Consider the following 26,762-nt stretch of genomic DNA (forward strand, 5'->3'; position numbering starts at 1 on the left):
GGGTCTGGAGGCAGATAAGTGCCCTCGTTCATTTGAGTGCTATTATCGTCTCTCAGCTCTCATTGAGGCTTTTGTGTGTTTGTTTGTTGCGTTTCCACTTTTTAAAAAGCCAGCGGCAAATGGTGTGTTTTTTTGTTTCAGCTACTTCGTCGTGAAAATCGAGCTTGATAAACAAAACCACGTTTCACTGCAGAGGAAGTCAAAGCAACACGTTTTACAAATGTTTGGTTATAAATTCAAAGAGATTCTAACTCCAACCCTAAGATCACTAACTCTGAGTGAGACAAGGAGGCAAGGGACGACGTAACCTATAGACAAATGTATAAAACATTACTTTTACCATCATCTCTCCTTCGAGTCTCGAGCTACAGCTGCTAGAGAGAATGATTCACTCTTACGCTCCAGTGGCCGAGACCTCGATGTACCAGACCGCTGCGATAAGCATCTGTCCTCTGTTTGTCCTCTCGCTGCTCAGAGATCTCGTCCTGTAAATCAAACGTCCGAGCACCAAGACGCACTTGAATCACACGAGAGGGTCCGCAGTTTAAAATAAGAGACACCTCATTGACAACGGCAAAAAAATAATCAAGCACTTTTTGAGTGGAAGTGAAACTTTGGTGTTCAATTACTTTGAATTACCTCGGCAGACTTCACGTCAACCACATCATAAAATACATTTCGTCATAAAAAAAAATAAAAGAAGAGAATAAATGCCTGAAAATGACACATGAGATAAAATCAAAGAAACGACAGCTATTCTACGTTTTTTTGAAATAACGAGACAATTAAGAAATAAAACCAAAGGCGGATATGAAAATCCTGTCACCCTGTCAAAATAAATAAAGATGAAAAGCAATCAACTGTTCTTTTAAGGCAAAAATGGAAGTTAGACAGTGAACACGAAAGATATCTGAAGCCAATTAAATTTAAAAACTTATTTTAGATCTGAAATTCAATTTAGATGTTAAAGATGTGCGGAAACAGACGTAGGATATTTTTTGTTTTATTGTCATCTATGGAAACATTAAAATGTTTTAAATAATGCTATAATAAAAAAACTTGAATTTGAAAATCAGTATTTCTATATCCTACCTCGCCTGAGTTCAGTTCTTGGTCCAAAGAAACGTTTGTGTTGTGTTCTGGTCTTTCCTGTTTAAATAAAAAAAATAAAAAAACATGAGGGCCAGGAACAAAATGTAGGTATTTCACTTGATAAAACTTTATTAACCTACATTGTTCACAGTTTTAAAAAGTTGAGAGATAACATTTGAGTCACCTAAAAGATAAATAAATAAATACATTAACCACAACCACAGACAGACGAATAAAAACAACCCCGCCCCTTAAGAAACAGACACGTACAGAAGAGCTTCTCGATAAATCTGCAGGTTTAAAGACTTTTAAAAACAGCACCTGAGAAACGGAGTCCAGAGGATGATGAGGAGATAAGAGCGATGAAGGAAAAGGATGGAGGGAGGAAGGAAGGAAGGAAGGAAGGGAGATGCATCTTTATTTACGGTCTAGGAGCCGAACGTGTCTCTTGTTAAGTGTTTTGGTTTTGCAGTTCTACACAAACACAGACATGGTCGTATATGATGCTTTTACAGTGAGACACAGCCACGATGCAGAGAAAGAATCAATTACCAGGATGATTAAAGTGTAAAAATCTGTAAAACAAGATCTCGTTCCAAGTTCAAATGATCTAGAGTAGTACTGTGTGCTGAATCTGGGAGGCCGCCTCGTTGGGTAAACTGGGGTTTTGTCCGTCGTCAGCCGCCTTCAGCTCCACCATCCATCAACTTAACCGTGATGAGATGAGCTCTGAGGCTGCATCCACAAGGTCGCCTCGCAATTTGGAGGTCGTTTTGGGGCTTTTGGCCAATCTTCCACACTGGACTGAGCAGCTCCATTAGCCCGCTGTCCAGATGGTCTGTCGCCAGTTTAGAAAAAATTAAATAAAATCAACAGCCTCTGCTCTCATCCCATTCAAAACCTTTTTTAAAAGATACACAAACGATGAGGTAATGCAGAACTACAGGGATTCACTTTCAGCTCGGGCTGCACACGGCTGTAAACAGAATATTTTAATGGTACACAGATGTAAAATACGCTCTGAGCGACATCCAAAGAGAATCAGTGGAAATGAGAGCGTTTTGTTACACATGAATTCCTCAGACGTGATTTTAAAGCACAAGCAACAACGCAATTGCACAACTTGTTGTCTCGTTATCCGGAGTCCTGCAGGAGCCTCTGCCACGCCCGAAAATACTGCCCATTGCCCCAGAGGCTAATTCTTCATCAGACAATAGCCCATGGGCTCTGAGAACACAACTGAATGGTGGATATTACCCATGATCCTCTGCTTCCTGACCCAGAAGAGCTGCTGCTGTAACAAATCCACCAAACTCTGTTCAGCATTCTTCACGTTTTAAAGTTTCCTGCTGAACTTTGGAGATAAACTCTGCTTGTTAATAACGTCTCAGTGTTTTGAACGGATCTGATTGTGACAGTTGAAGCTGTGACTCTCAGTCACTTCTTCTCACAGGAGATGGAACCCACTCAGCAGAGTTACAGAGAACAGACCCTCCGGGTGACACTCAGCTGCTGGTTTAAGGTTGAAACGTGTTGATTTAAATCAGCTCTTCACAATTTGATGTTAATTTTATGACTCAGGAGGTAAAGAAGTCAGTCGGTGGCTCAATTGTCCGTGTGCAAGGCACAGAGCAGGACACTAACAATGACGCGATGAGTTTCGCTGTGCTACATTGGTTTGTTTTGTTATTTTGGCTGCTGTTAATCCCTGACAAGAAACAAACCCTGAGGGAAACTGTGAAGATTTAGAAAAGAGGACACTGACAACTGGGAAGTTTAACCCTCGCGAGCGTAGGTGGGAAAAACAATGAGACGGCCGGTTTAAAACAACTGTACAGACGCAGAGCTGATGAGGGGGACAGACAGAGAGGGCGGGGCAGAGGGAAGAACAAGGTGGAGGTCTGTGAAATGAGAATCAGTGTCAGTGCGATAAAAAGAGGTAAGTGTCCAACGACCAGAGCAACAGATTAAGAACAAGAAAAAACTCAAACCATTAAAAAAAAGATTCATTATAAAAAAAACAGTCAAGCTCATCTAATCTAAACCATTGGCTCATCATCGCTGTCTTCACCCCCATCAAGGAGTCCCTGAAGAGACCTCAGGGTGGAGAGAGGGATGGAGGAAGGAGAAGGAGGAGGAGTGGAAGAAAAAGGTACTGGGGGAGGAGTGAAGGAAGGAGGGAGGTTGAGGTTGCTGTCGAAGCTACAACTCCGACTGGCTGTGAAGAAAATGCCCTCGCCCCCCTCGCTGCTCGTTTCCTCCGCCTCCCCCGTCACGCCCTCAATCCACACCTCCGTCTCACCCTCATGGTGGGGGAGAGGCGGAGAGGAGGAGGGAGGCAGGGGGACAGTCGGAGCCGAGGGAGGGGAGGTGGAGGTCGGAGAGGAAGGAGCAGTGGGAGAGGAGGAAGGAGGTTTAGAGACAGATTTGTGGTTGCTGACGTCGCGAAAGCTGGCGAGAGGAGGACGGAGGCGGACGCCGGAGCGCGTGGAGCCCTCGATGGCCTTCTGGAGCTGGAGGAAGGAGGAAGGAAAGGAGGAGAAGTGTTAGGAAAGGAAGAAAGATCGTAGAGAGAGATTGAAAATGAACTCACACTTGAAGTTTCTTACCTCTTTCAGCGCCACCACACCCACCAGTTTGCCGATACTGGTCACATAGGCATGACTGAGCCCCAGCAGTGAGAATAAGGTGTGAGTCTGTGGAGACAGAGTGAGAAGGTCACGCGACAAATTACGACAAAGCAGAACCCCTCGGAGCAGGACGGCCTTTTTTTTTTTCACATCGTTCTGCGACTTCAGACGATTTACAGGCTCCGTGCTTCCCCCTGTCAGCTCTGTCTAGACACAGCCGCACACAAACAGAAAAGATGAGAGCAAACCGGCCCGAGGCTCCATGTGAACCCAGAAAAAAAGAAAAAGTCCTTGAGTGCGTTTCCAGGTGGAAAGTGTTCTGCTCATATTGTGGACGAGCTCTTTGTCTGCGTCAGCACCTCGATCCCAAGGCCCCTCCATCGCAGGAATAAGCAGAATATTCTGGATACGTGCAAATCCTTGAACATCGAATATAGAACCATCGAATCGTCCTTGAGCAAATAAATGTTAACGCACACAAAAAGGTAAAAAAAAGGATTTTAAAAACTGTATTCTGTTTATATATATATATATTTTAAACTTTCCTCATGTAGTCTCCTCCACCTGCTCTCGACAATGATTACGATTCTTTTCTCACTCAATAAAAAAAAGAAATGAAAAGTTGCCGTGTCCGTCTCCATTCACTCAGACCACAGCGTGTTAATGAACCTCAGTCACCTCCCCGGCTGAATGAGACTTTACAGGAAATAAACGATGTACAGTCGAATGTGGGAACGTCAACAAAGCTGCTCGAGGTGCCGAACTCCATTTACAAACTCGTTCATGGAGAGTTTACACTTTACAATAAAAATCAACCACAGGACACCTGCAGTAATTTCATGCAATTTATGAAATGATGAATAAAACATTTGAGTGAAAATGGAAGCGATTGACAATATTTCTTCTGTTTCTCAAACTGTTACTTGAGATATGAACCTTTTTTAAATGAAGAGTTTTTCCATTAAAGCATTGGGCTGTTATTTCGTCTCATCGGGTCTGGAGCCTTTTTCTTATCAACCTTTCAGAGCACGGAACGTTAATAAATCAGAAGTTGATTCATGTTTTTGGAGAAAAAAAGACCAACGCAGTTTATATCTCACAATTTAAAAATCCTTCCCACACTACGTCCTTCCTGAATATCCTTCAACGACAACGGGGTTTATCTGTGACCCCTGTTCGCCTTTCCTCGCTCACCTTGTGCAACGACGTTCTCTCCACCAGCTGGAAAGGGGAGGGGTCGACTCGTATCTCATCGATTTCCATCGGCTTGTCCATCTCGCCCTCTTCCCACTCTTTGATCTGCGGCAGCGAACGAGAAGCGAGGTCACAGAGGTCACAGAGGTCACAGAGGTCGACGGTCTGGCATCAGTTCAGAGTCGTGACAACACAAATTCAGGCTTTTGTTGGGCCAGGATTTGTTTTTGTGCAAATTATTAAATATATACAAAAACATTAACAGTTACATAAATCATTTGTGGCTGCGTTCACATCGCAGTTAAAACGTGTCCCAACTCTGAGCCTCCTGAAGTTTGACAGATCTGTTACTGAAGTGAGACACGAATTTGAACGCTGACATTGAGATTTAATGGATTTGACTTCACAGTTCAGTTAACTTTTAAAAAGAAGTGACTCTTTCAGATTTCTAGCTGAACTTCAGTGACTTGCAGAGGAGAAACTCTTAGACATGTACGACTGCAGCCAACCACCAGGGGGCAATCAAGATGATTTGGCTTCACTTTTGAGCAGCTGTCCTGTCGTCCATCTTAATTTACAATCTATGCTGGTTCCATTCCTGAGTTTTTCTGAGACTGGAAGTTGCTTTAACGCAATTACCGAAAATGTTATACAACAATTTTTTTTAAAACAACACAACCTTACAAATCCCTCGTCCCTCCATCGTTACCGTACCTCTTCTGGTGTCATTGTGTCCGACAGGGGAGGAGGACAGGGCTCCTGGAGACAGTAAGAAAAGACAGAGACAAACGAAAGATCACATGTTTGTGACTGATGATTTAATAAACATATCCTGTCATTTCTGTTCCTCTGAATTCAGCTGAACGTTGAGCTAAAGTCCAGAAGAGCTTCACTGAAACTTTATAGGATAAATAAATATCTGTGTTTTGTTCCTTGATTTGTACCAAGTTGGAAGAAGTGTTCTTGAGACACTGTGTTCACAAGAATGGGACATGTACCACACCAATGCACCCATGCGGACATCCCACCATGCGTCTGTTTGATATTCACAGCTGTAGATTTGAGGCTTGCTGCTGTGAAAAAAACCAAAACAATTCCCTGTGCAGGAGCAGGATTGACTCCAAAAACATAATACAGAAACAGACTGGCAATTCACAAGCCACAGCAGTGGGCACAACAGAAATCAAATTCTAATCTTGCGAGCTTACAAGCATATGCTTATTGTGGATGTGGTTTTCATTCCTGCTCATATAAACGGATGACATGCATTGCTTTCCCTGTGAGCCAGGCTCGCCGCCAAGCTGAATAATAACGCTACCTCCAGTCTCTGCTTCCATATTTCCATACGAGACAAGGCTGAAAGAATGATGCTCGACTTCAGGGAGTCTGAGGATGAGGAAGCAGTTGTGTATTCGCGTGCCTCAGTCAATCAGATAAAGTGTGTATCTGCCTGAATAGAAAGCGGATCTAAATAATGAAAAAATTACCCTGCAAAAAGAAAGAATAAATATTTATATCCCTGCAGTGCCGGCGTGAGCACACGGTTTCGGGACGGCATTGCCAGAATGATGAGGGGGTTTATTTGCAAGGGAAATTTTCTTGACGGCTGAGAATCACAGAGTCGAGACGTGTTTGCTGCAGCTTTCTGTACATGTTTAAGAACACACAAACACACACACACACAGACACGCAACAAGAAGTGCAGACACACCTGCGACTGCCCCTCAGTCGGTCTGCTCGTAGAGGTGAAGAGGCCCCTGAGTGTTTTGCTCACGGACTGCAGAGAACCTTCTTCTGTGAGGGAGGTGAAGAGGGAGAGACGCAGCAGGTGAAGGTTAATAAATTACACAAAGACATCTTCACAGACCTAAAACCATTTGGAGAGAATCACCTAATTGCTAATCGAGGTTTTTGAGACTGCGGCAACCCAAGCAACTGCTTATTGTTGTTGCCTGGATACCGTTCCACTCGTAGACTCGTGCTCGATAGGCAGCTGAGGAGTTTGCTGTGCCACAATAGAGGGGTAAACACACACGGGCGCACACACACACACACACACACATGCACGCCATCTGGTGACTCGCGGTGAACATGCAGACAAACCATCCCTCGCTCCTGTTTAGGGTTACAGAGTTATTAATTCCAATCGTTTGACATCTGTTGAGGGCAGAGACAAACAAGCCTGCTCAAGACGATTTGGGGAATAGCATGAAAGGCAGAGACAGTAACCGAATAGACGATTCCAACATTTTATTCAGTTAACAGAATGGTTGGAAGGACGTATGTAGCTGCAGGATCTGTCTGACTATTTCCCCTCGGGGTTAATGGAGTTTTCAACAAGTTAAATTTAAGGTTTTTTAAGACCATACTTATTGAGATATAACACCTTTGTCAAGTAGGACAGATATGAAAGAATATCAGAGTCCAGGAATTACTTACACTTCTTCATAACTGAGGATGAGGTGAAGAAGTCGAGGAAGAGAATAACCCTGGAAATATCACGTTATCTCTGAAACTACAAACAGAGACCATAGGTGTTGGTCTTCACCACAGACAAGCTGAGGGACAATCACTTATCAGTTCCAGGTTGTTTCATATGCAGCAGGTTAATATCCTGTATCACTGACAAAGACCTTCAACACACAGAGACATCACAAAGTTTCAGTCTGACTGATTCACATCAGGTCCCCGTGACCTTTGACCACTGAAATCGAATTCAGTTCATCTTTGAATCCAAGTGACAACTGATCAAATTGTGAAAAACTTTACTTGAAGCCTGGAAAACGAGTTTGAATTCTTCTTTGCTGCTGCGTCTGTTGTTCTGCAGGTTGTGTAACATTCCTGATGAGTAGATCAATTCCCGCGGACACTCATTTTATACGTCAACAGGATGCGTTTCTGTCCCCTGTGTGCGGATGTATTAACATATATGAGAACCCGATGAGCTCCATACACCATCTGGGCTCTGACTAAATGCTTAGTCATATCAGTTGACATGTTTTTTGTGGAGAAGCAGGGGGAGACGCAGCAAAGAATAAACCCAATTGCATCATCTTGGTGAGCAAAACTTGTCTGAAGGAATCAGTGTTAGTGTGACAGGCCCCATAAGGCTTTCGCTCTCCAGCCTCGACTCCATGCCACAAAACTTTGCAAGTGTAACGGAGCTAAGGAAGAGGGATCAGAAACTGTGACTGTCCTCAGTGGTTTGATTCGTTTCTATGTTAAACTGGACGTCAGGGTGGCACTTGACTCTGACAGAAACGAGTTAAACACGGCAAACTGGAGCAAATGAAGTGTTCGTCCTCGAGCAAAATGCAACAACAACAATGCAATTATAACGTTTGAGTTTAACGTGGCGACTGAGATTAAGAAGAAACTAAAAATGTACTCAGAAATATGTACGCGGTCCTCTCAGCTCACCGGGAACAGGAGCAGTGTGGTTAAAGGACGGTTCCTGGGTTTTTGGAGGAGACAGGGGGCCGTTCCTCTCCTCCTGCACTGGACTGCCCTGCAGACGACAACCAAACGTAACCCGGTGAATATTATTATGATTAAACTTCTTTAAAACTGAGGCAGATGGAAAAGTCACAGCACCAACCAGACTGACCACTAGTGAAAAAAATAGTTTGTCTGAAGGCAGCGTTAGACTGACGAGGTTTGAAATCAGAGGGAACAAATTAGAGACTCGCCTTCTCTCCTTCCTCCTCCTCTTCCTCCTCATCCACGAAGGCGAAGGACTCCCAGCTGTGTTTCTGAGACTGGCTCTGCTCCTGAATCCACATCCAGGTTAAACAGATCCATAAAGACACAATTCAGTGTAGATTTTAAATCATGAAACCTGTGGCTTTATTTTGATGTTGTGCTCCCTCTGATGTGTGTTAACACCTCTGGCTTTATTTTTTCTTGGCATTGTGTTTCTCCATGGAAACGTGCAAAAACAACTTCAGCTAAAAAATAAGTTATTCAGGCAAAATCATCATATAATGGGAATCAAAAATAACCAGTCCAGGAAAGTTTTGATAAAATGTATATATACAATTATAACAGTATGTTCTTCAGGTATTAGGTTTTTGTTAATGTCTGCATTAGGAAATCAAAACACTTTCTGTAACAGCAGAGAAAAGAAAAATAAAGCAATCCTTCTATCTGACAGATAAATCGGTCACTGAACTCCTCACCTGCATGAGGAGCCTCCTGTCCGGTGACAACCACCAATCACAGAGAGCCAGAAGCTCCAACCTGTCGATGCTGCCCAGCAGGATCATAGACTCTGGTGACATAACACAGAGAGTTCAGTCACGGCTTGAACATCTTCTTGTACGTACTCTCACTACACAACCTGGACTCGATGTTTTCATGTGAAAAATTGAAATCTGGTATCTCTTCTACCTTTTGAGTCGACCAGTGGGATTGATTTGAGTGAGGAGGAGTCCAGCAGGAGTTTGACTTCTCTGTAGGTGGACTGAGAGGATATGAAGTTCACTTTTCTCACCATGATGTCCTCAACAAAGATGTTGTATTGGCTGACAGGGACACGGAGGAGGACACCGGAGTGAAAACACTTAGTGTTCATCCATGTTTAAATACGTGCAAGTCATGTTTTGAAGCAAACACAAGGAGCAGTGTGCAAAAAAAAATTACTCTTCAACTGGAAGCTCAAATCAAACGCCCCAGATCTCCTCACTGTTTTGTTTCCCACAGATGAAAAGTTGTGCTGAGGTAATGGTGATGAAAACGTAATATGAGGAACCCACGCACCTCATGTGTCCAAAGCCGAGCTCCGGCAGGTACGGCAGCTTCTTGACCTGGATGATGGAGTCGTACAGGGAGGGCTGCAGGCCCTGGGCCACCATGTTGGCCAGGATGACTGCCACCATCATGGGCAGGATGTGGGAGATCTGGCCTGTCAGCTCAAAGCATATAACTGCCGTGGACACCGTGTGAGTCACCGCACCGGTCAACGCCGCCGCTCCTGTCGGACATACGGGATGGGATGATGATGATGAGGGGAGGGAGGGATGGATGGATGGATGGATGGATGGTAAAGGTGGGAATAAAAAGAGAATGGTGGAGACATGAGGAAGGGACAGGTGGAGAAGAGAAGAAGGAAGAGAGAAAGAAAGAGAGGGACATTTAAGGGAGGTTGAGAAGCAGGATGGAAGGAGTTAAGAAGACGTGAACATGGGAGAGGTGGCAGAAAGGAGGGATGGAGATCAGGAGGAAAATAGGCAGGGACAGAATAATAAAACAAGTGAAAAACAAGATTAAAGAAATAAGGAGATTAGGGATGAATAATAAAGGGATGAGATTAACAAAAATACATAAAAGAACAAGGAGAATCAAACATGAGGGAAGAAGAGGGAGCAGGAGGAATAGAATGAATGAGGGAGGAGAAAAATAGAACAGAACTTCCATGAATGTGTTCTGGAGGAAAAATAAACGACCTGTGAGAAGTGACAGGAAGCAGCTTAGGTCACAGGAAAATATCAGAAAAGGAAAGATGACAGGGAGAAGTGGGATTACAGAAAAAGTGGGGAGGGAATGAGGAATATGAGGAAGAAAGGGATCAAGGCAGAGGAAAGAGGGATGAGCTTTGTGGGGCAACAGTACAGGGACTAAAGGAAGGCCACGTTTCTGGGTCAGCGGCTGAGGAGAGGACAGCACAGGGAACCCACAGTGACATTTAACTGTCAGAGCGAAGCCACCACATGCTCGGACGGGAAGGAGGAAGAGGTAATGGGAGGAGAGGAGGACAAACAAGGCGAGGGAGAAGAGGAAGATGAGGTGGCGAGGACAACATGACAACGAGTGACAACTGGAGGGGCCAGAGAGGCTGACGGGAGGTGGGGGGGGGGGAGTTGGAGGAGAGAGAAGTGAGAGAAGGAAGAGGACATCTTGAACAGTAGTGACAAGCTGGGGGGGGGGGGGGGGGGCAGGAGGTTGACAGTTGAGGAGGAGGAAGAGGAGGACAGCAGGGAGGAGGAGGGGTGAGAGGAGAGGAGGTGGAAAACTTGACAGTAAGGCTTCAAGAATATGACGTCAAAAAATTGATTGAAGGTTAAATGCGGAGCTCGAATGATATGGATTTTTGTGGCCCAATGTCATTATCGATATTTGGAGTTAATACATTTCTCATAATTGTTTCCACGGGTTTCAATAATTTTTAGACCATAATGAATGATATTTAAAAACAATGTCAATATCTTCTACTTCCCGATAATTGAATATGAGCCACCCTGATATTACATTACACTAGATACTGCTGGTAACTCGGTGTTGTCCCGTCAACATCCATTCACAACTGGATGTGAGAGGAAAAGGGAACGAAAGTTGCAGACGCAGAGTACAACTAAGAGGAGGGGGACCGCTAAGAGGAGGGAGGGGAAACTGACCGATGACTGCGTACCCTCCAGGGATGATGCGGTAAAGGATGCCATCAAACACGATCCCGTCAGGAAACAGAGTGGCCATGATCTCCCCCACCAGCCTCCCAAACGCAGCTCCTACATGAGGGAAGTAAAAAATTAAATATATTCAAATATTATTCTCTTCAGTAAAAACAAAGATGAGGACAAACAGAAAACAATTTTCCTACTTTCACCTTATCGACACAACGGACAGGAATTGTAAAATCCTCACATTTACCCATGTGACTAATATATTGAGCAACAGACCTCACCTGTAAACTCTGATGCTTTTATTTTTCACATTGCTCCTGTTTTCTTCTGATTTTAAATGTTTAAAATGTTCTTCAGATGAGGCCAAATTTTTACCAAATTTGAAGAAACACCCTCAATTCCTTCCTAACGGACAGACAACCTGAAAACTGAATGCCTCCAGCTACTGGCTGCTGCTGGAGTGGAGGCATTAACATCCTCTTGATTGATAAAACATTACACTTAATGCACATTATATGATCCATAATCTTACAGGCTACACGACATTATCTAAAGTCTACAGGAGCGTTTGCTCACCCAGTATGAAGACCGGCATGAAGGCTCCAGATGGAATGGGCATGGTGGTGGCCACGGCAGACATCCAGAACTGAGGATTCACAGAAACACAGAACTGATGATACACGACTGAAAACTAACCGAGCTTCAAAACTTTATGAACATGGACCAAACTAAATAAGAGGGAGGAAGTGGAGCCGCGTCGTCCATCTTTATTTATGGTCTGAACTGGATCTCTCATTGAGAGAAATCATCTCAATCCCTTCACTTGACGATAACCGACCGATTCTGCTGTTGTCTTCTTTCCTTTTCAATGATATCTCCTTTGTTGTGGCAGGTGACCCACCTAATACTAATTAGATCACTTCCAACATCACGCGTTGCATAGCAACAGGGGCGACGTCAAGTCCCCGCTGCCTTTTTGAGCGATCGTCATCTCTGTGTTTGTAGTTGTGTAGGAGAAAAACAAAACCCAGATCTGGTCAAGGCTTGTTGAGTTACAGAAGTGGAAAATGTGGAAAGTGTGTGTGTGTGTGTGTGTGTGTGTGTGTGTGTGTGTGTGTGTGTGTGTGTGTGTGTGTGTGGTTGGGGGGGAGGGAACCCAATCACCCTTGGTTGTACTTGAGCAAGGCACTTAATCAACAGCTGCTCCAGTGAAGCTGCAGACGATGCCGCTGTAGCTGCACTGGGAGACGCCCAGATTAAATTTGTCACCGTGTGGGACAATCATAAACATTTCACACACCGTCCAATTTCTGTATTCATCAGAATGTGGCTTCAAAATAGCTTGCATGATAATACGCTTTGTTCTCAACTGCAGACAGCTCATCAGTGATAATGATTACCTTTGTGTGAGAGAGAGACAGAGACAGAGAGAGAGAGAGACCACATGCTGGGCTTTCTCATTTTGATTTGAGGGGACTGGTAAGAAACACAACACTACCATTGTAACAGTCCAGATTACTTTTCTATACATCGTTTGTCATCATTGCTTGAGAAAAGCATAATTATTGTGGTACGAGATAAAAACTCATTAGCACGTCTCTGACTGTGTGGCAGCTACCCTGATGACAAGAGAGGACCGAGCTCGCTGTCGTCTGTTCGAACACAATCGTGCAGGAACACAACACAACACACACACACACACACACACACACACACACACACACACACACACACACACACACACACACACACACACACACACACACACACACACACACACACAGTCCTTCGTTGGTGTCAGAAATGCTGAGACAGATGGGAGTAGAAACACTGGGATACAGAGTTTGAGAGAGAACAGTGTGGAGATGGGAGTAAAAATAAACAGAGGAAATATCTCACCATCTGTTTCTGTGCTATAAAGACGGAGAGAACGTGGAAGTAAAAACAGTTTCAGGCTGACGTGAACACCTGTTTGAAGCTGGGCAGAATAAACAGGAAAAATCTAAATCAAACTTCCACCATCACTGCAGAGAATAAAAACTATACAAGATAGACCTGTAGATTTTTATTCTGAAGTCCTGTTCGAACACCGGAGTTCATATTCGGACTGTAACGGTCTGTTTAAGCCTCAAGTCTGCCTTGTGATCCAGCAGGGGGCGCTCACTGTCAGCTTGTCAGCAGAGATCGGTCCGTGAGATTACGATATTTTGTTGAGAAAATGAAGAACGCTGTCAAGCATCCTGAGCGACGATCACGACACCAAAGCATCTGAGAAGCGGCGTGTGGACGTGTTTGGGACTCTGCATCATGGACAGGGGTAAGAGAGGCGGGTAAGTTGTGAAGGTTAAAGTTACGTTAACGAGTTACCCCAACAGGTTGGACCGGTTAGGGTGTTGAGTTTTTCGCAGCCAGCTGCTCTCTGCTTTGCTTGAATTAAGTTCACACGACAGGGAGCTGCTGTGCTCAGCTGAGATGCACCATGACTAAACCAATGAAGTGTATGACGCTGAGTGACAGGCTCTAATATCCTGTTGACGGGATTATTTATAGGACGTTTCTGCCTAATTTGACTTTAGACAGTGCAGGAACACAGACTGGGGTCCTCTAGAAAAGGCTAAATTGATTTTGTGGAATCCAATGGTGAAATGGTGAAATGGTGTTCGTCATTCCAAAATATCTTTCTCTGCTCAGTGTTGATCCACAAGTTCTGGTGGTGAAGTTGAAGGTTTGTCTGTATCTGAAATCCCAGGACGAGTCAGAGGAATACAACTGAGGACGTACGGTTCAGTCCCGACTTCTTTACTGGGGCAGAAACAACCCGACAACACTGGCTAATCTAACACGGCTGCCAGAGTTTGACAATGACAGACAAAAAAATACAAGAACACAACATTGCGTCACATGACTCCCATGTGACTGAAAAGTTTAGTTCATGATCATAGTGAAAATAATCCGTTTTCCCAGTTTCTCACGTCTTCACTGTTCTCGACTCGAGCTCTTGAGAAGCTGCAGATTGGCGACAGCTTGGAGCAGTTTTCTGCAGCAGACAACAGACTGACGACGGGTCAGTATATTTGCCTGGAGCGTGTTTGACACACATGAACTCACCTCGCACCATTTCTAAATGAAGGAGGATACTGGGGGTGGACAGATTGACAGTGTGAAGATTATGAGGCTCAGCGTGAGGAGGTTTTAGTTCAGTGGTAATAGACATTTTTAGAGATCACTCATTTTTAACCGTTTAACTGTTAACTGACAATAAGAAATGAGACTGATTAATACTGTCGGTTAATCTCCAGGGTGTGTGTGTGTGTGTGTGTGTGTGTGCGTGTGCTTTAAAGAAATCATAAGAAAGGTAATAGTGCCGGCAGCTCTCCAGCACAGTTGACCTTGGTCAGGAAAAAAAGGACAAACACACACACACACCCACCCACAGGATGTCAAGGAAGATGCTGACGTCATGTGGAGCCACACATACAAAGACGCACACGTTCACCCGCAGCCACAGACCTTCATGATGAGGAAGAGCAGCAGTATGATGAAGACGCTGACATCAGGGTGCAGCCAGGCGACCGAGCGGCCCAGACCGAGCGGAGGAGGGGATCCCGAAATCTTCGTCCATGTGAAGTTATCAAACAAAGAGTTGATGCACTCCCTGGGCATCAGCTGGAGAGGTGAGGAGAGGAGAGTGTGGGTGTGGGTAAGAGGGGGTGAGAAAAGAGGGAGGGAGGGTGGAGGAGATCGCAGAGAGATGGTTAGAAAAGGAGGCAGCACAGGGGGGAGAGAGGGAATGTGGGAGCAGATAAGAAGAGGGATGAAGGAAGGGAGGGCAGACAAAAAAGGAAGAAAGAAAGATGGAAAGAAAAGGGGAGTAAAGAGTTAGTGGAAGAGTGGAAAGGGGAAAAAGGGGAAAAGAGAAATACAGACTGAGTGAGAGGAGAGGTGACAAAAAGGGAGGAAGAAGGATGAGAAGAGGAAGATGGAGGAGGATAATGGGTGAAGAGGAGGAAAGATAAAATTAGAAGAAATAAAAATGAAAAGAGGAGGAAAGTAAAGTGGGATAAAAACAGACAGGAAGTGGAGCTGGAAGCAGACAGGTGCGTCTGGCCATCTCCAATGACTCATTCTGTTTACATGAGTCACGAATGACTAAAGCTCTTCAACTGTTTTGCTCCACATTTGCATAAATGACTGGATTTGCTCACAGGCACAAATCCCAGCACCTCCTGCATCTGCATCACGCCACCACAGGGGAAAAAACAACACCCACGTCATTTAGATTTTCTTACTTCTGCACTTCCTGCTTTGGCTATGGTTGATTCGAGGCCCTGAAAGACCGTCACGTATATATATGAGTCTAAATGCAGAGGATCTTGCGCCGCGGGCCTCGGCAGAGCGGGATGTTATAATAGGCTTTCCTGTGCCTTTTTGAAGTTGTGAGTTCACGGCTGGTTCACAACCCGTGTTGCATTTAATCTCCTGTCGCTGCGCGGCGGCTTCTGTCACTCTGCGCCAAGCTATCAAGTTGGATTGGAAGGATTTCATACCTCAAAAGCTGAACTCACCTTTCACAAGAGAGAAAAGTGTCTGTCGCATACAGAGGATCCACATTCTGCACCAACGCCGTTTTTTATTTTCCTGAAGTAAATTTAGATTCACTTCACTCCTCTGGTGTTAAAACGATGATGTGCGTTATTTGAAAAGGTGTGAGACATTTCTACAAAGAGGGTGTGAAAGATTTGCTCTGAGGGCACAATGAAAAAAAAAAACCAAGTTAAGGTGTTGCTGACTGACATCTGGAAACAGAGGGCTACATGTGCACTGACAACACACACACAAGTTGTCCATTCTGAGTGTGTGTGAAACACATGATTAGCTCGTCGCTCTAGGTGGGTGAGTTGTTGATCCACGGCTGTTTGAGCTTCCACCTTGAAGCTCCCTCTGTAATCACACAGCACAAAGGCTACGAGCTACGTCTCTACCAATGAAGTAGAAACACGGATACTAACATCACAGTCAGGCCACAGACGCACAATCATATGCTGATAGTGTTCAGATGATTCATTTTTGAAGTGTTGTAATTTTTAAACATTATCATTCTGACATTTTACTGGAGGGGCTGCAGGAAATGTTCTGAAAAATCTCTGACTTTGGCATTTGTGTCACTTACAGAACCTCCAATTTTATCGTTTACACTTTTAAATTCTTTTAATTTACCATTAAAGATGAATTAATAAAGATTTAATTTGAATCATTATTGGCAGGTGGCAATCATCGTCAAGGTGCATTACCGCCATCCACTGTATATCCTTTTACCCCTTTCGCATTTGATAGCATCTCCCTCCTCCCCGCCCAGTCCAATGGCAGGTGGAGGTCGCAGTTTGAAAGATTTCGGACTTAAATAGGCACAAAACTCCCTGTGATGTTGGATCAGTGCAGAGAAAACAGCAGGTTCATATTTATCCAGTCTGGCCTGTGATGCTACTTTAAACGAAAGCAAATCAAAGAGACAAAAGATCTGCTTCAGACAGAGCTCACACCCTGCTGTTCACGTTCTGTCTTCTCGGGCCTGTGGATGGATGTATTGGAAAACCTTTGTTGTGTGTTGTTTTGACGCAGGTGTACTTTCACGTGACTATCTTTCCTGGTGGGATTTTCAAACACGTTCATTGGTTACAGCAGTTTGCTTCTGTGGGGCGACATTAACTACGCTGTCACAAACAGATTGTTTACACGAGAGGTACGACAAGAAGATTATGAACTCTGACCTCTCCTGCCATGAACTGTCCAAACCCAGGCGGGAAGGTCAAGGTGGCAATGAGCAGCGTTACCACAGCAGGAAATACAAGCCGACTGGGAGGGAACACAGAGGAGGAGAAAATCAGCATTAAGATTCAATATTATGTAAAATCTCAAGGAGTAAAAATCAACAGATGGATTCTCTTACACAGCAAATACAGTACGTAGGAGTTTAAGCTCTTATGAAGCAACATTTAAAACAGGCTGAAAAATAAAAAAGAACATCAAGTCTTAGAAATAAAACATAATCCATTTCTATTTGTGTCACTTCGTGTTATTTCTGTGTTTAAAGATAATTTATACATTTTTCCAACACAGTGCTCCGAAATATCTCACTGTTTAGTCAGGAAGCGGGTCATAGCGTTGGGTCGTCTCATGAACAGCACCACGCGTCTGTTGAGATAGACGAAGAACGCCCCCAGGAAGCCGCAGGAAATCCTGAACACAAACATTTGAACCTTGCATAAGTCAAAAAAGACACGAAGAGATAACGTGAGTTTAACACTGGTGAAAACAAAAAAAACAAGTAAAAGTGTCATTTGTTATTACAAAAAAAAAAGCTCCATCATTAGTAAAAGCCTGAATATTATAATGATATGACAAAAATGCAATAACTGGTCTGTCATGTATGTCCTTAGATAGTCAGTCTACATACATTCAGTCATACAGTCACCTGTGCTTTTGTTTGTATATCTCTCCTCTCGACCCCCTGAGGTGACTGGTTAACTACTAATGTGGATTATCAGCGAAGACTCAAATGTTACATTTACATAAAGACTTTTTATCTCCACATTTCTACGAGGGATTTGTTTTTGCACAAACACTAAAAAAACCGCCACATGTTTCTCATGGTCTCAGTTTTCCTGTCGCACACCCGATGATGGCGAACGCTGGCAGCTCCTGCAGGTCAAAAGGGAAATCCATGCGAAAGTTTGTCCTGAACAGAGCAGTGATGGTCACTGGAAGACGAAGACAACAGACGTAAATGCAGGACAGTGGCTGAGCATTTAAAAACAAATCAAACACAGGATTTTATTCACAGCAGCAGGACACAGTGAATTATTATTTGTCAAGACCTTTATACTAAGTATTCTTATGAAACTTCTCCATAAACCAAGTCAGGCATTAAAAACCCTGTGTGGCTACATGATGGAGGACGACACCATCTAGTGGAAAATGCATGATATATACACCCAGTACATTAAATTAGAGTAAACTAAAATGATTGGTATTGACGGTGACATTATATCGTCCAGTGTCTCACACAAATCCCCCACAATATTTACATCGACTGTCACATCTTCATACCTGCGTCTTTGTTAAACACGGATAAGACTCTGAATATGAAGGCACTAAACGTGGCAGCAAAGTATCCTCTCCAGTAGTTTCTCACGGCAAAGTACGTGGATGTTACTTCGATACTGAAGAGCACACCTGGTGGAGAAAGAAGAAAAACACCATCGGTGACGAACAGAGCTCACGTATCGTTCTTTTTCTGTCTTTGCATTCTGGAGTCCGTATTTGTACTGTATGAGTCTCAAGTTTTTTATTTTCTTCTCAGGTGTAAATAAGCATTCTTACTTACCATGTTTGAATAACTTGTTTTATATCTGAGGACTCAGTATTCTTTGTTTATTTGTAGATTTGAATTAAATTCTATTACTGTATATTTTGTGTTAATGTGAGTTATGTGTTATGGTTTGGGATGGTGAGATATGAACAAACCTAACACAGATTTGTCTTCTGTGCTTTTCAGGGGAAGATGAGTCATAAAGGGAAAAGTCTGTTTACCTCCAAGGGGAGTACCGAAGCAGCAGCCCACTCCGACAGCGCAGCCCACTGTTAGGATGTCTGTGTAACAGTATGGATTCTACTGATCCACAAAGGAGGAGGAAGGATGGAGACGATGGAAACACAACGTATAAATGTGGAATATCTTACACAGTATTTATATTTATAAAAAATAAACTCTTAAAAAATGGAGATCAACTTACCTGATAAACTCCTGAGAAGAAGGACATGAACCTGCTGAGAACTGCAGCACAGATACTGGCGATGTGAACGAACGGGCCCTGAGAGGAGCAGGGGGAGGAGAACAGAGTTACATCATGTACATAAAGAATACGACCAAAATCTGTAACACACAACTACAGAGATGCTGTTTCAATGACTCAGGGTCACTCACCTCTTTGCCCACAGGCATGCCGCTGCCCAGGGCCGCGGTCAGACCGATGACTTTAGCAATAAAAGCCTTGAGAGTCAAATATTCCTTCAGCACCACACCTCTCAGGATGGTCTTCAACTCTGGGATACCAGAGCCTGAGACAGAGGGGGAGGTTTGTTTAGAGCCACCGGATGGAAGAAATAGATAATTATAGAATAATAACAACTGTGCAGCCACTTTCAAAACCTCTAATCTCTAAGCTTTCTGATTTGTCCGTTTATAATAGTAATAATAATAATAATACTTTATTTTTACAGCACTTTTCAAATCATATCTACGACAAAGTGATTCATAATCAGCGTGACAACAAATTAATGAAAACAACAGTGAAATAATTTAAATGACTTTGGAGTTCTGAGTGCAAAGACTCTGTAGCCTTTCTTTAGTTTTAAACTTGTAAAAATTAAGATGTCAAGTTTTATCGATGCCCTTTTAACATCCAATTTTGTCCAAAAACGTCCACAACCAACTGGAACACAAATATTTCAATGAGAATCCCAGATTACACCTTATCGTCTTCTCCCTGTGACCACAGGGGGATGAGAACAGAGACATACGAGAGCACAAACACCAGGAGGAAGCAGGTACAGACCGATCGCTTGAGGAGAAACCAGGTGACAGAAGAGGCAGGAGAACAGGATGAACAGCAGGGGATATGAAACCCAGGCCAGGTACTGTAACGGGATGTTCCCCCTCAGTTCCCCATGAATCCATTTATAGGCTGAAGAGGGATGAAGTGGAGGGAGGAGGAGGGACAAGCAGGATGAAAGGTGCAGGACTGTTGGAGCTAAGAAAAAAAACATGAAATCAGAAGTTGCGTCTTGGGATCGGTAGTCCTACCCTCCAGGCTCTTTGCACTGGCGTAGTCCATCGTCCAGCTGACCAGAGCCATCGTGATGCCCAACAGAACCAGGAAGATCCAGTCTTCTCCCAACCTGGTCACAAGGAATCTCTGCACACGTGCTATGCAGTCTGGAAAAAAAAATCACAGGGGTTAAAGGTCTAATGTCTAAACTGCAAATAAAGATGGACAATCCATTTCTGCTTCTCCCACTGTCCAGCCATCACTACTGGATACTGGCGCCGCCATCTTGTGCTTGACCAATCGTTTTATTTGGGGTTTATGACCTATACTGCGATTGAGACGCTTCAGCTTCACTTTCAGGACCCAACACGTCATCCATCTTTATTTACAGTCAATGGGTCTAATAAAGAATCTCTTTCTTAAAATCTCTTCTCACCTCTACACTTGGAGTACGAGCGTTTCTTCTTCATGGACGACGTAAGATCTGGGTCGGCCGTTTGCTCATCAGCGGCCTCAGCCTCCATGTTGGACTGACGCCTGTTCCTCTGTCTGCTCTGATAGCGACTGTGGTATCCATTTTGACCACGGCGGCCAAGTCCATGCCGCGTCTTCCCGCGGCCGCGGTGATGGTCGCCGTGTTTCCTGATTTGTCTCTCTGTCAGCAGGCGCGTGGCCTCCCGTCTACCGGAGCCTCCTTGGTTCTCTTGGTACTCCCCATAGAGCTGCGGATCGATCGGTAAAACAACCCGTTAATGAATTTGCACAGATAATGTGAATACCCAGTGTTTGCTCATCAGACAAATACAGCAGGTGCTTGATTGAACAAGACTCGAGTGGGACAGTAAACGGCTCTAAAAATAGACCGTGTTGACCTAAACAGCTCTAATGGAAACAAGCCTCTGAGATTGATCACCTGCAGACAGATTCCAAGAAAAGTGCGTGAGACACCTCGGGAAAAGATTAAGTCTCATCTCTTTCAGTCAATAACACAGCTAAACCTTATCTTTTCCTTATAATACACGATTTCACACAGCAGATGCCTTCTTTTTCTGGGTAATATCCAGCGTTCAGTCGTTTTCATGCAATGGTTTCTGACGTGAAGTGAAAACAATACATATGTATGGACACCAGAGGTCACCAAAGTCATAAAAATCCACAAAAGATTCCATTCATGTCATTTATAATTTATAAAATTCGCCACCACTCAGATAAGCAATGAATCATGAAGCATTTATTAATCTACACTGTATAGGAGTTGTGGATAATATTCCAGCTCCGGACTGGGCTCATAATTATAAATATATGTATCTTATCTTCAGTTCATCAGCAGCAGACAATAGCACTCCAGGAATACAAATGACAAGCTGGTAAGTTGTGTCTGGTGCTGACACGTTGGCCGTTGGTGCTGTAACCTTTCAACAGCTTTTAATTTAGCAGGTTCACGGACAGACAGTTTGATAGATGGATGGATTTAGACACACACAGACGCAGTGTATGAGCAGAGAGACAGTGAAACCTGAGCAGCATGATACACAATGGGCTGTAACTGAATGCAAACACGTTAGGAAGTGTCTTGACCTGGTGGACGGTGCTCATGCGTTTATTATTAAATGTAAAACACTATATTTTCCTGCTGGTCCGAGCAGCTGTAAGTTTGGGAGGCTGAAGAACTGATTTGTCACCACAGATTAGACTCGACCCGTCCTGAAAGCTCGTGTCTGCAGGGTCATAACTCCACCGCTCTCGTTGTCATAACATGATTTAAGAGCCTATGAAAAAAACTATGAATCATAAATTGTCTGTAAAGATGAAACATGACAAAATAATCTCATGGTCCACTAATCAACATTTACTTTGTTCCGAGCTTTAGATCATGTGGTGTCATAAACGTAATTTAGGATAGGGCCGTTAAAATGTTACTTCTCATTTACTCAGACTGGGTTCCTGGAAAAAGCAACAGCTGTTAATGTTTTACATACACATGACTCCATCATATACCGCAGATTATACCTGCACAGGTTACGACTAAATATATGAGGTCTATTGATTCTGGAACCAGGACCAATATTATACAAACGTCAAAGATCTTGTATCATGAAGGTGCAGCCTCATTGTTGACCTCTCATTACTACCACATAACTTACTTACATCACAAAATACATTATCTCAATGTTCAACACATGAGGCATGAGCCAGGTTGAGACCATGCAGAACCATCTTTGTCAGTAAAGAGCACAAACACAAACTAAGAGACAGATTAGCTGAGGTGAAACCAGATAAACAGTGTGTGTGTGTGTGTGTGGGGGTGGGGGGTGTTGTCATGCGATGTGTTTGCTAATAGGTCACTAAAATGATAGAGTGGGGACATAATTTCTCTACAACCACATGAATTGATTTGATCGGGAGTTGTGTGTCAGCTGTTGACCTCCATTACGGCCGCCTCAGTGTGTTGTGGCCCCTCCCCCCCCGCCCCTGAGTCATCACCTCTTTCCACCTCTCCTTCCTGTTTTCCCTCTGGACCGAGGTGAAACTCTACTCTGCACTAATCACTTGTTTCTCCATTACCCTCTTCTTTCATTGCCCTCTACTCCGCTCCCTTTCTTTCCCCCCCGCTCTCTTTGCCGGTGAAACACTACTCTGGGCTAAATTTAGCATCGGTGCGATCCAATATACCTCATTACACTTCCCACACCTCGCTCACCATCAGAGAACCTTTCAATGCCTCATCCTATTCCCCCATTTCTTCCATGTCTCGCTCTTTCCTCTTCTCTCCGTCTCCATGAACTTTCAGCTGTTTCCTCTAATCCCTGAATGTATTGACAGGAAGAATAAACTGAGAAGTTCCTCCGAACTGCCCATTCTAGCAATATTTGAGCTGAGAGCATTGAAGAGTTTTCAGTTTAAATATAAACAAAACCAAAGAGAAATTACTCAAATGTTATATTCTGTCAATTTACAGGAAAGACAATGCATCTATCAGACGTTCAAAGCCAACTTTAAGTACTTTTTACTTACTCATTTGTTTTTTAGATACTCAGTCTGACACACACATTTTGGTTTGATACTCAGCCCTAGCAAAAAATATTCTTGTTCTAGAGAGATTCCTCAGAAAGAATGCAAAAGTCGGCACATCCACACCGGATGAGACTTGCTGGACAGAAGCAATGACATCCAGAAGACAAGACATTTACACACACCAGGTGATTCTCCCACACACTTGTAATTTCAGAGGGAGCATGACCTGGTGTGCAGACATGTCTTGTCTGATAGAGGGATTCATGTCTCAGAGGCAGAACTAGCTCCACAGCACCGTGTCCGGTTTGGCTCCATTATCATTCCACAAACAACAGAGTAGACAACTGTGTGGTTTGATTGTATTTTGGGTGGTGGCGGAGCTTCCTAATTCCCCGCAGAAAAACACGTGGATCCAACTCTTTTCAGTTTCATGGAACCTGCGTGGAGGGATGACTCCAACAACTTCTTTAGCTCGTTGAATAAGCTCGTAAAATTATCATAATAGCAGTGGGTGGAAATGCAAATTGCTCCGGTTCTCCTTTCCTTATTTCCTTCTTTGAAAGATTTACCCAGAAAGATTTGCATTATATTTGGATGCAAACATGACTACTATCATTTTGTTGCATTATAAATATACAGTCCTGCAGCAGCTGAATCTCATCTGCTCTCACACATATTCAGATATTATTTGATTATACTTGTGATGTCCACACACCTCAGTTACTTCTCTACACCTGTTACCTCCACTGAGGAGGTTGGGTTTTTAACCCGTCAGTTTGCTGGTTAGTTTGTTAGCTTTCCAGGAATGATGGAACATGGGCCAAGGACAAACCCAATTTCCAGCGTATTTAGAGGATTGATATTTCTGAGTTTGTGCAGTTTGGTGCAGCTTGATTGAATTTAAGGGACTATTTGACGTTCTAGTTTTTAGATGTTTCCTTCAGTATCTTCAAGGGAATTTTACTGATAAAATGATTTGACCACATAGTTAGATGAACACACAGAATTACCAAAGCACAAACTCATTAAAAAAACACAATAGTCCCGTTTACATTTCTGCTTCCATGGGTGACATCGTAAACAGAAGGGTTACCACAGCTTGTATCGTCTTCAAAAAGCACACTCGCACACTTGGGACGACCCAAGGCATCAACTTTCAACAACTAATAAATTCTTATAGGTCACCATGGTCACCAGCGGATCACCACTACAGAGCTACTGCAGCTATATGAATTAGTCTTTGAGGATTGTAGTGAAACACACCTTCATTCAGTTGCTTGTTTTTGCATTTGTAAAATTAACCTCTCCAGATTTCAAAAAGTAAGAACTTTCTGCACCTAAGCTGAGCCACTCAAGGACGGTTAGAGATTTGTGCTGTCATTGTTGTGATGAAAGTATCAGACCACACGCACTTAAGATCAAGAATCTCTGTGTTCAGCTGTTTTCATCTTTCCATCCAGTGTCACTGTCCCTGCAGCTGAGAGGCCCCACATAGCATGATGCTGCCACCACCATGTTTCACCACAGAGGAAATATTAACCTGGTGGTGGGAAGTTCCTGATGTGATGTTTCCATCGCTACCCAAAGAATGTCTCATCAGACACCAGGTAACCATTTTCTCTCATGCTGCTAATTGGTCTGTGATGTCTTTTATTCAAAGTGGCTTCCTTCTAGCCACTCACTAAACTATCTATTATTGTTAAGGACAAAACAGCTCCTGAAAAATGGAACATTTAAAAAGGTAAAACATGCAAAGGTTCTGGAGTTACAACATTTTGTGCCTGGCTGCTGTTGCTTTGCATTTACTTTCAATTTATATTTTGTGAGAACCCTGTTGAATGTAGACTGTGTGCTCAAACATGTGTCTCACTACTGGTCTATCGGGGAACATCATGAACCTATGACAACGTACAGGGTTCACAGAATATCCCACAGCTGTGGTGAAAATCCTCCAGATGTTCTGTGACAACCTTCACACATACACGTCCCCATGTAACCACACGAACAGTGAAGATTAGCACGGCTGCAAATGCATGATCAGGTTTCCCCTCTGTGTCAACACGCAATGCACATGTCGATGCACACATTCTGCAGACGAACACAGATGAAGATGCAAGGACACATGTTGGACATAAACTTTCACACATACAAGCATGCGTGCATACTGTGTTACACATATCAAAGAGGTCATTCCTACACATGTTGAGAGCTTAAGAAACGAGGAGCAAACAGGTGGCCGCCACAGAAAGTAGGAAGCAGAGAGACAGTGATGAAGTGTGCATGTGTGTGTGTGTGCATTTGTGTATGTTCATGCCAAGATCAGGGGTGAACGAGGTGCACAGTGTCTCAGCACCTGTTGCGTGACCATGTGCATAACCCAGTTGTTATACAGCAGCTAATTGGTCTTCACCATGTTCACAACACACACACACACACGCAAAGTATGTGGTCGATTCATGCACATGTAGTTTGCACCTACAGTACAGGTGCGTCATGCAAGAATGACACACAAGTGATTTAGGGAAGGAAGCTGCGGACTCACAACAGAGAGAAAGAAATCTGACAGAGTGAGAGAGAGAGGGAGGGAGGGAGACAAGCTGACGCAGAGACAGACGGATGGACAGAGAAAGACACGACACTGAAGAACAGAGAGAGAGAGAAGAAAGAACAACAAGAGAAGGACACTGACCAGGGTTTGCTTGTATCTCAGAGCCTTCCTTTCTGACGCATCTGCAGCCATTGACACACTGTCACTGACCCAAAAATAAACCCACCCGCTCACCGTGTGTCTCAGCATTACCAGGACTGTGCTGGATGCCCAGCCAGGACACACACACACACACACACACACACACACACACAAAACACACACACGGTTTCATCTAGCTGTAGCTGGGGTTACCCCCCCACTCCTCTAAGCTATCTGCTCACCGCTGTGAAGTTAAGTCAGGACAAACTTAAACGACAGAAATGTAAAGTCTTGCACCGAATAACAGCTGCTTAACAACTGTAGCCTGACTAATATGTACGTCCAGTATACGTGTTGACAGTGGAGGAGGTTGTGATGAAGTAGTTCTTAAAATAGAAGCAAAAACTTGCGAAATCTCTGATTAAAAAGTTTGCCCAAAGAAATGTCTTCCTTGCGTGCTAGAAACATCTCCCTGCAACTATTGGCTACACTGCCCCCGCCAGGATTTCTGTTGATACTGCTCAGTTTTATCTGTTTCATCCGTATCCTTAAGCAGAAGTATATAAATATATATATTTCACTGCACAATCATCTATTATAAATACCATTTGCACATCTCAGCCCTGGAATGCAGCTGAATTAAACATGTCTAAAGGAAAGGTGTCTAAGAAGTAAAATGATAAGCCCTGACATGATAAATAAACTGATAACATCTCAGCTCAGTACAACAGTAGCTTAAACACTCAGTTATCTCCTCATTTTTTATCTCACCTATCAAATGTGGTTGTTTTCAACAGGTTATTCTATAAGTTTGCCAGTGAGGCTAATTTAAAATAATTTTTGTTTGATTATAACAGATGCATGTTAAGTAGTACCTGAGGTACTGTGGTGGATAAAAGTCCTACTTGCCAAACTG

At 43.6% G+C, this 26,762-nt stretch overlaps 1 protein-coding gene across 3 annotated transcripts; it reads right to left on the bottom strand.

Annotated features, from left to right (window-relative positions):
- Positions 1–1,195: 1,195 nt before the first annotated feature.
- Positions 1,196–26,193, bottom strand: LOC109642622 (chloride channel protein 1-like). 3 transcript variants are annotated; one of them, XM_069516349.1, is made up of 24 exons: positions 25,847–26,191; positions 20,579–20,864; positions 20,178–20,309; positions 19,930–20,058; positions 19,299–19,432; positions 19,108–19,185; positions 18,905–18,983; positions 18,422–18,547; positions 17,988–18,072; positions 17,450–17,551; positions 17,083–17,167; positions 14,825–14,980; positions 11,891–11,960; positions 11,309–11,419; positions 9,675–9,888; positions 9,306–9,439; positions 9,095–9,186; positions 8,606–8,686; positions 8,337–8,424; positions 6,628–6,710; positions 5,631–5,675; positions 4,917–5,021; positions 3,702–3,788; positions 1,196–3,605 (listed from the first exon to the last, which is right to left on the bottom strand). In XM_069516349.1, the coding sequence occupies exons 1-24, from the start codon at positions 25,952–25,954 to the stop codon at positions 3,132–3,134; spliced, it is 3,084 nt and encodes a 1,027-aa protein (XP_069372450.1). In that variant the 5' UTR covers positions 25,955–26,191; the 3' UTR covers positions 1,196–3,131. The 3 variants fall into 3 exon arrangements, with proteins under 3 accessions (XP_069372450.1, XP_069372451.1, XP_069372452.1); XM_069516350.1 differs by lacking the exon at positions 19,930–20,058 and having other exon boundaries at positions 25,847–26,193; XM_069516351.1 differs by lacking the exon at positions 14,825–14,980.
- Positions 26,194–26,762: the final 569 nt, after the last annotated feature.

This window comes from Paralichthys olivaceus, chromosome 20, assembly GCF_024713975.1.
Source record: "Paralichthys olivaceus isolate ysfri-2021 chromosome 20, ASM2471397v2, whole genome shotgun sequence".
NCBI classification, from domain to species: domain Eukaryota; kingdom Metazoa; phylum Chordata; class Actinopteri; order Pleuronectiformes; family Paralichthyidae; genus Paralichthys; species Paralichthys olivaceus.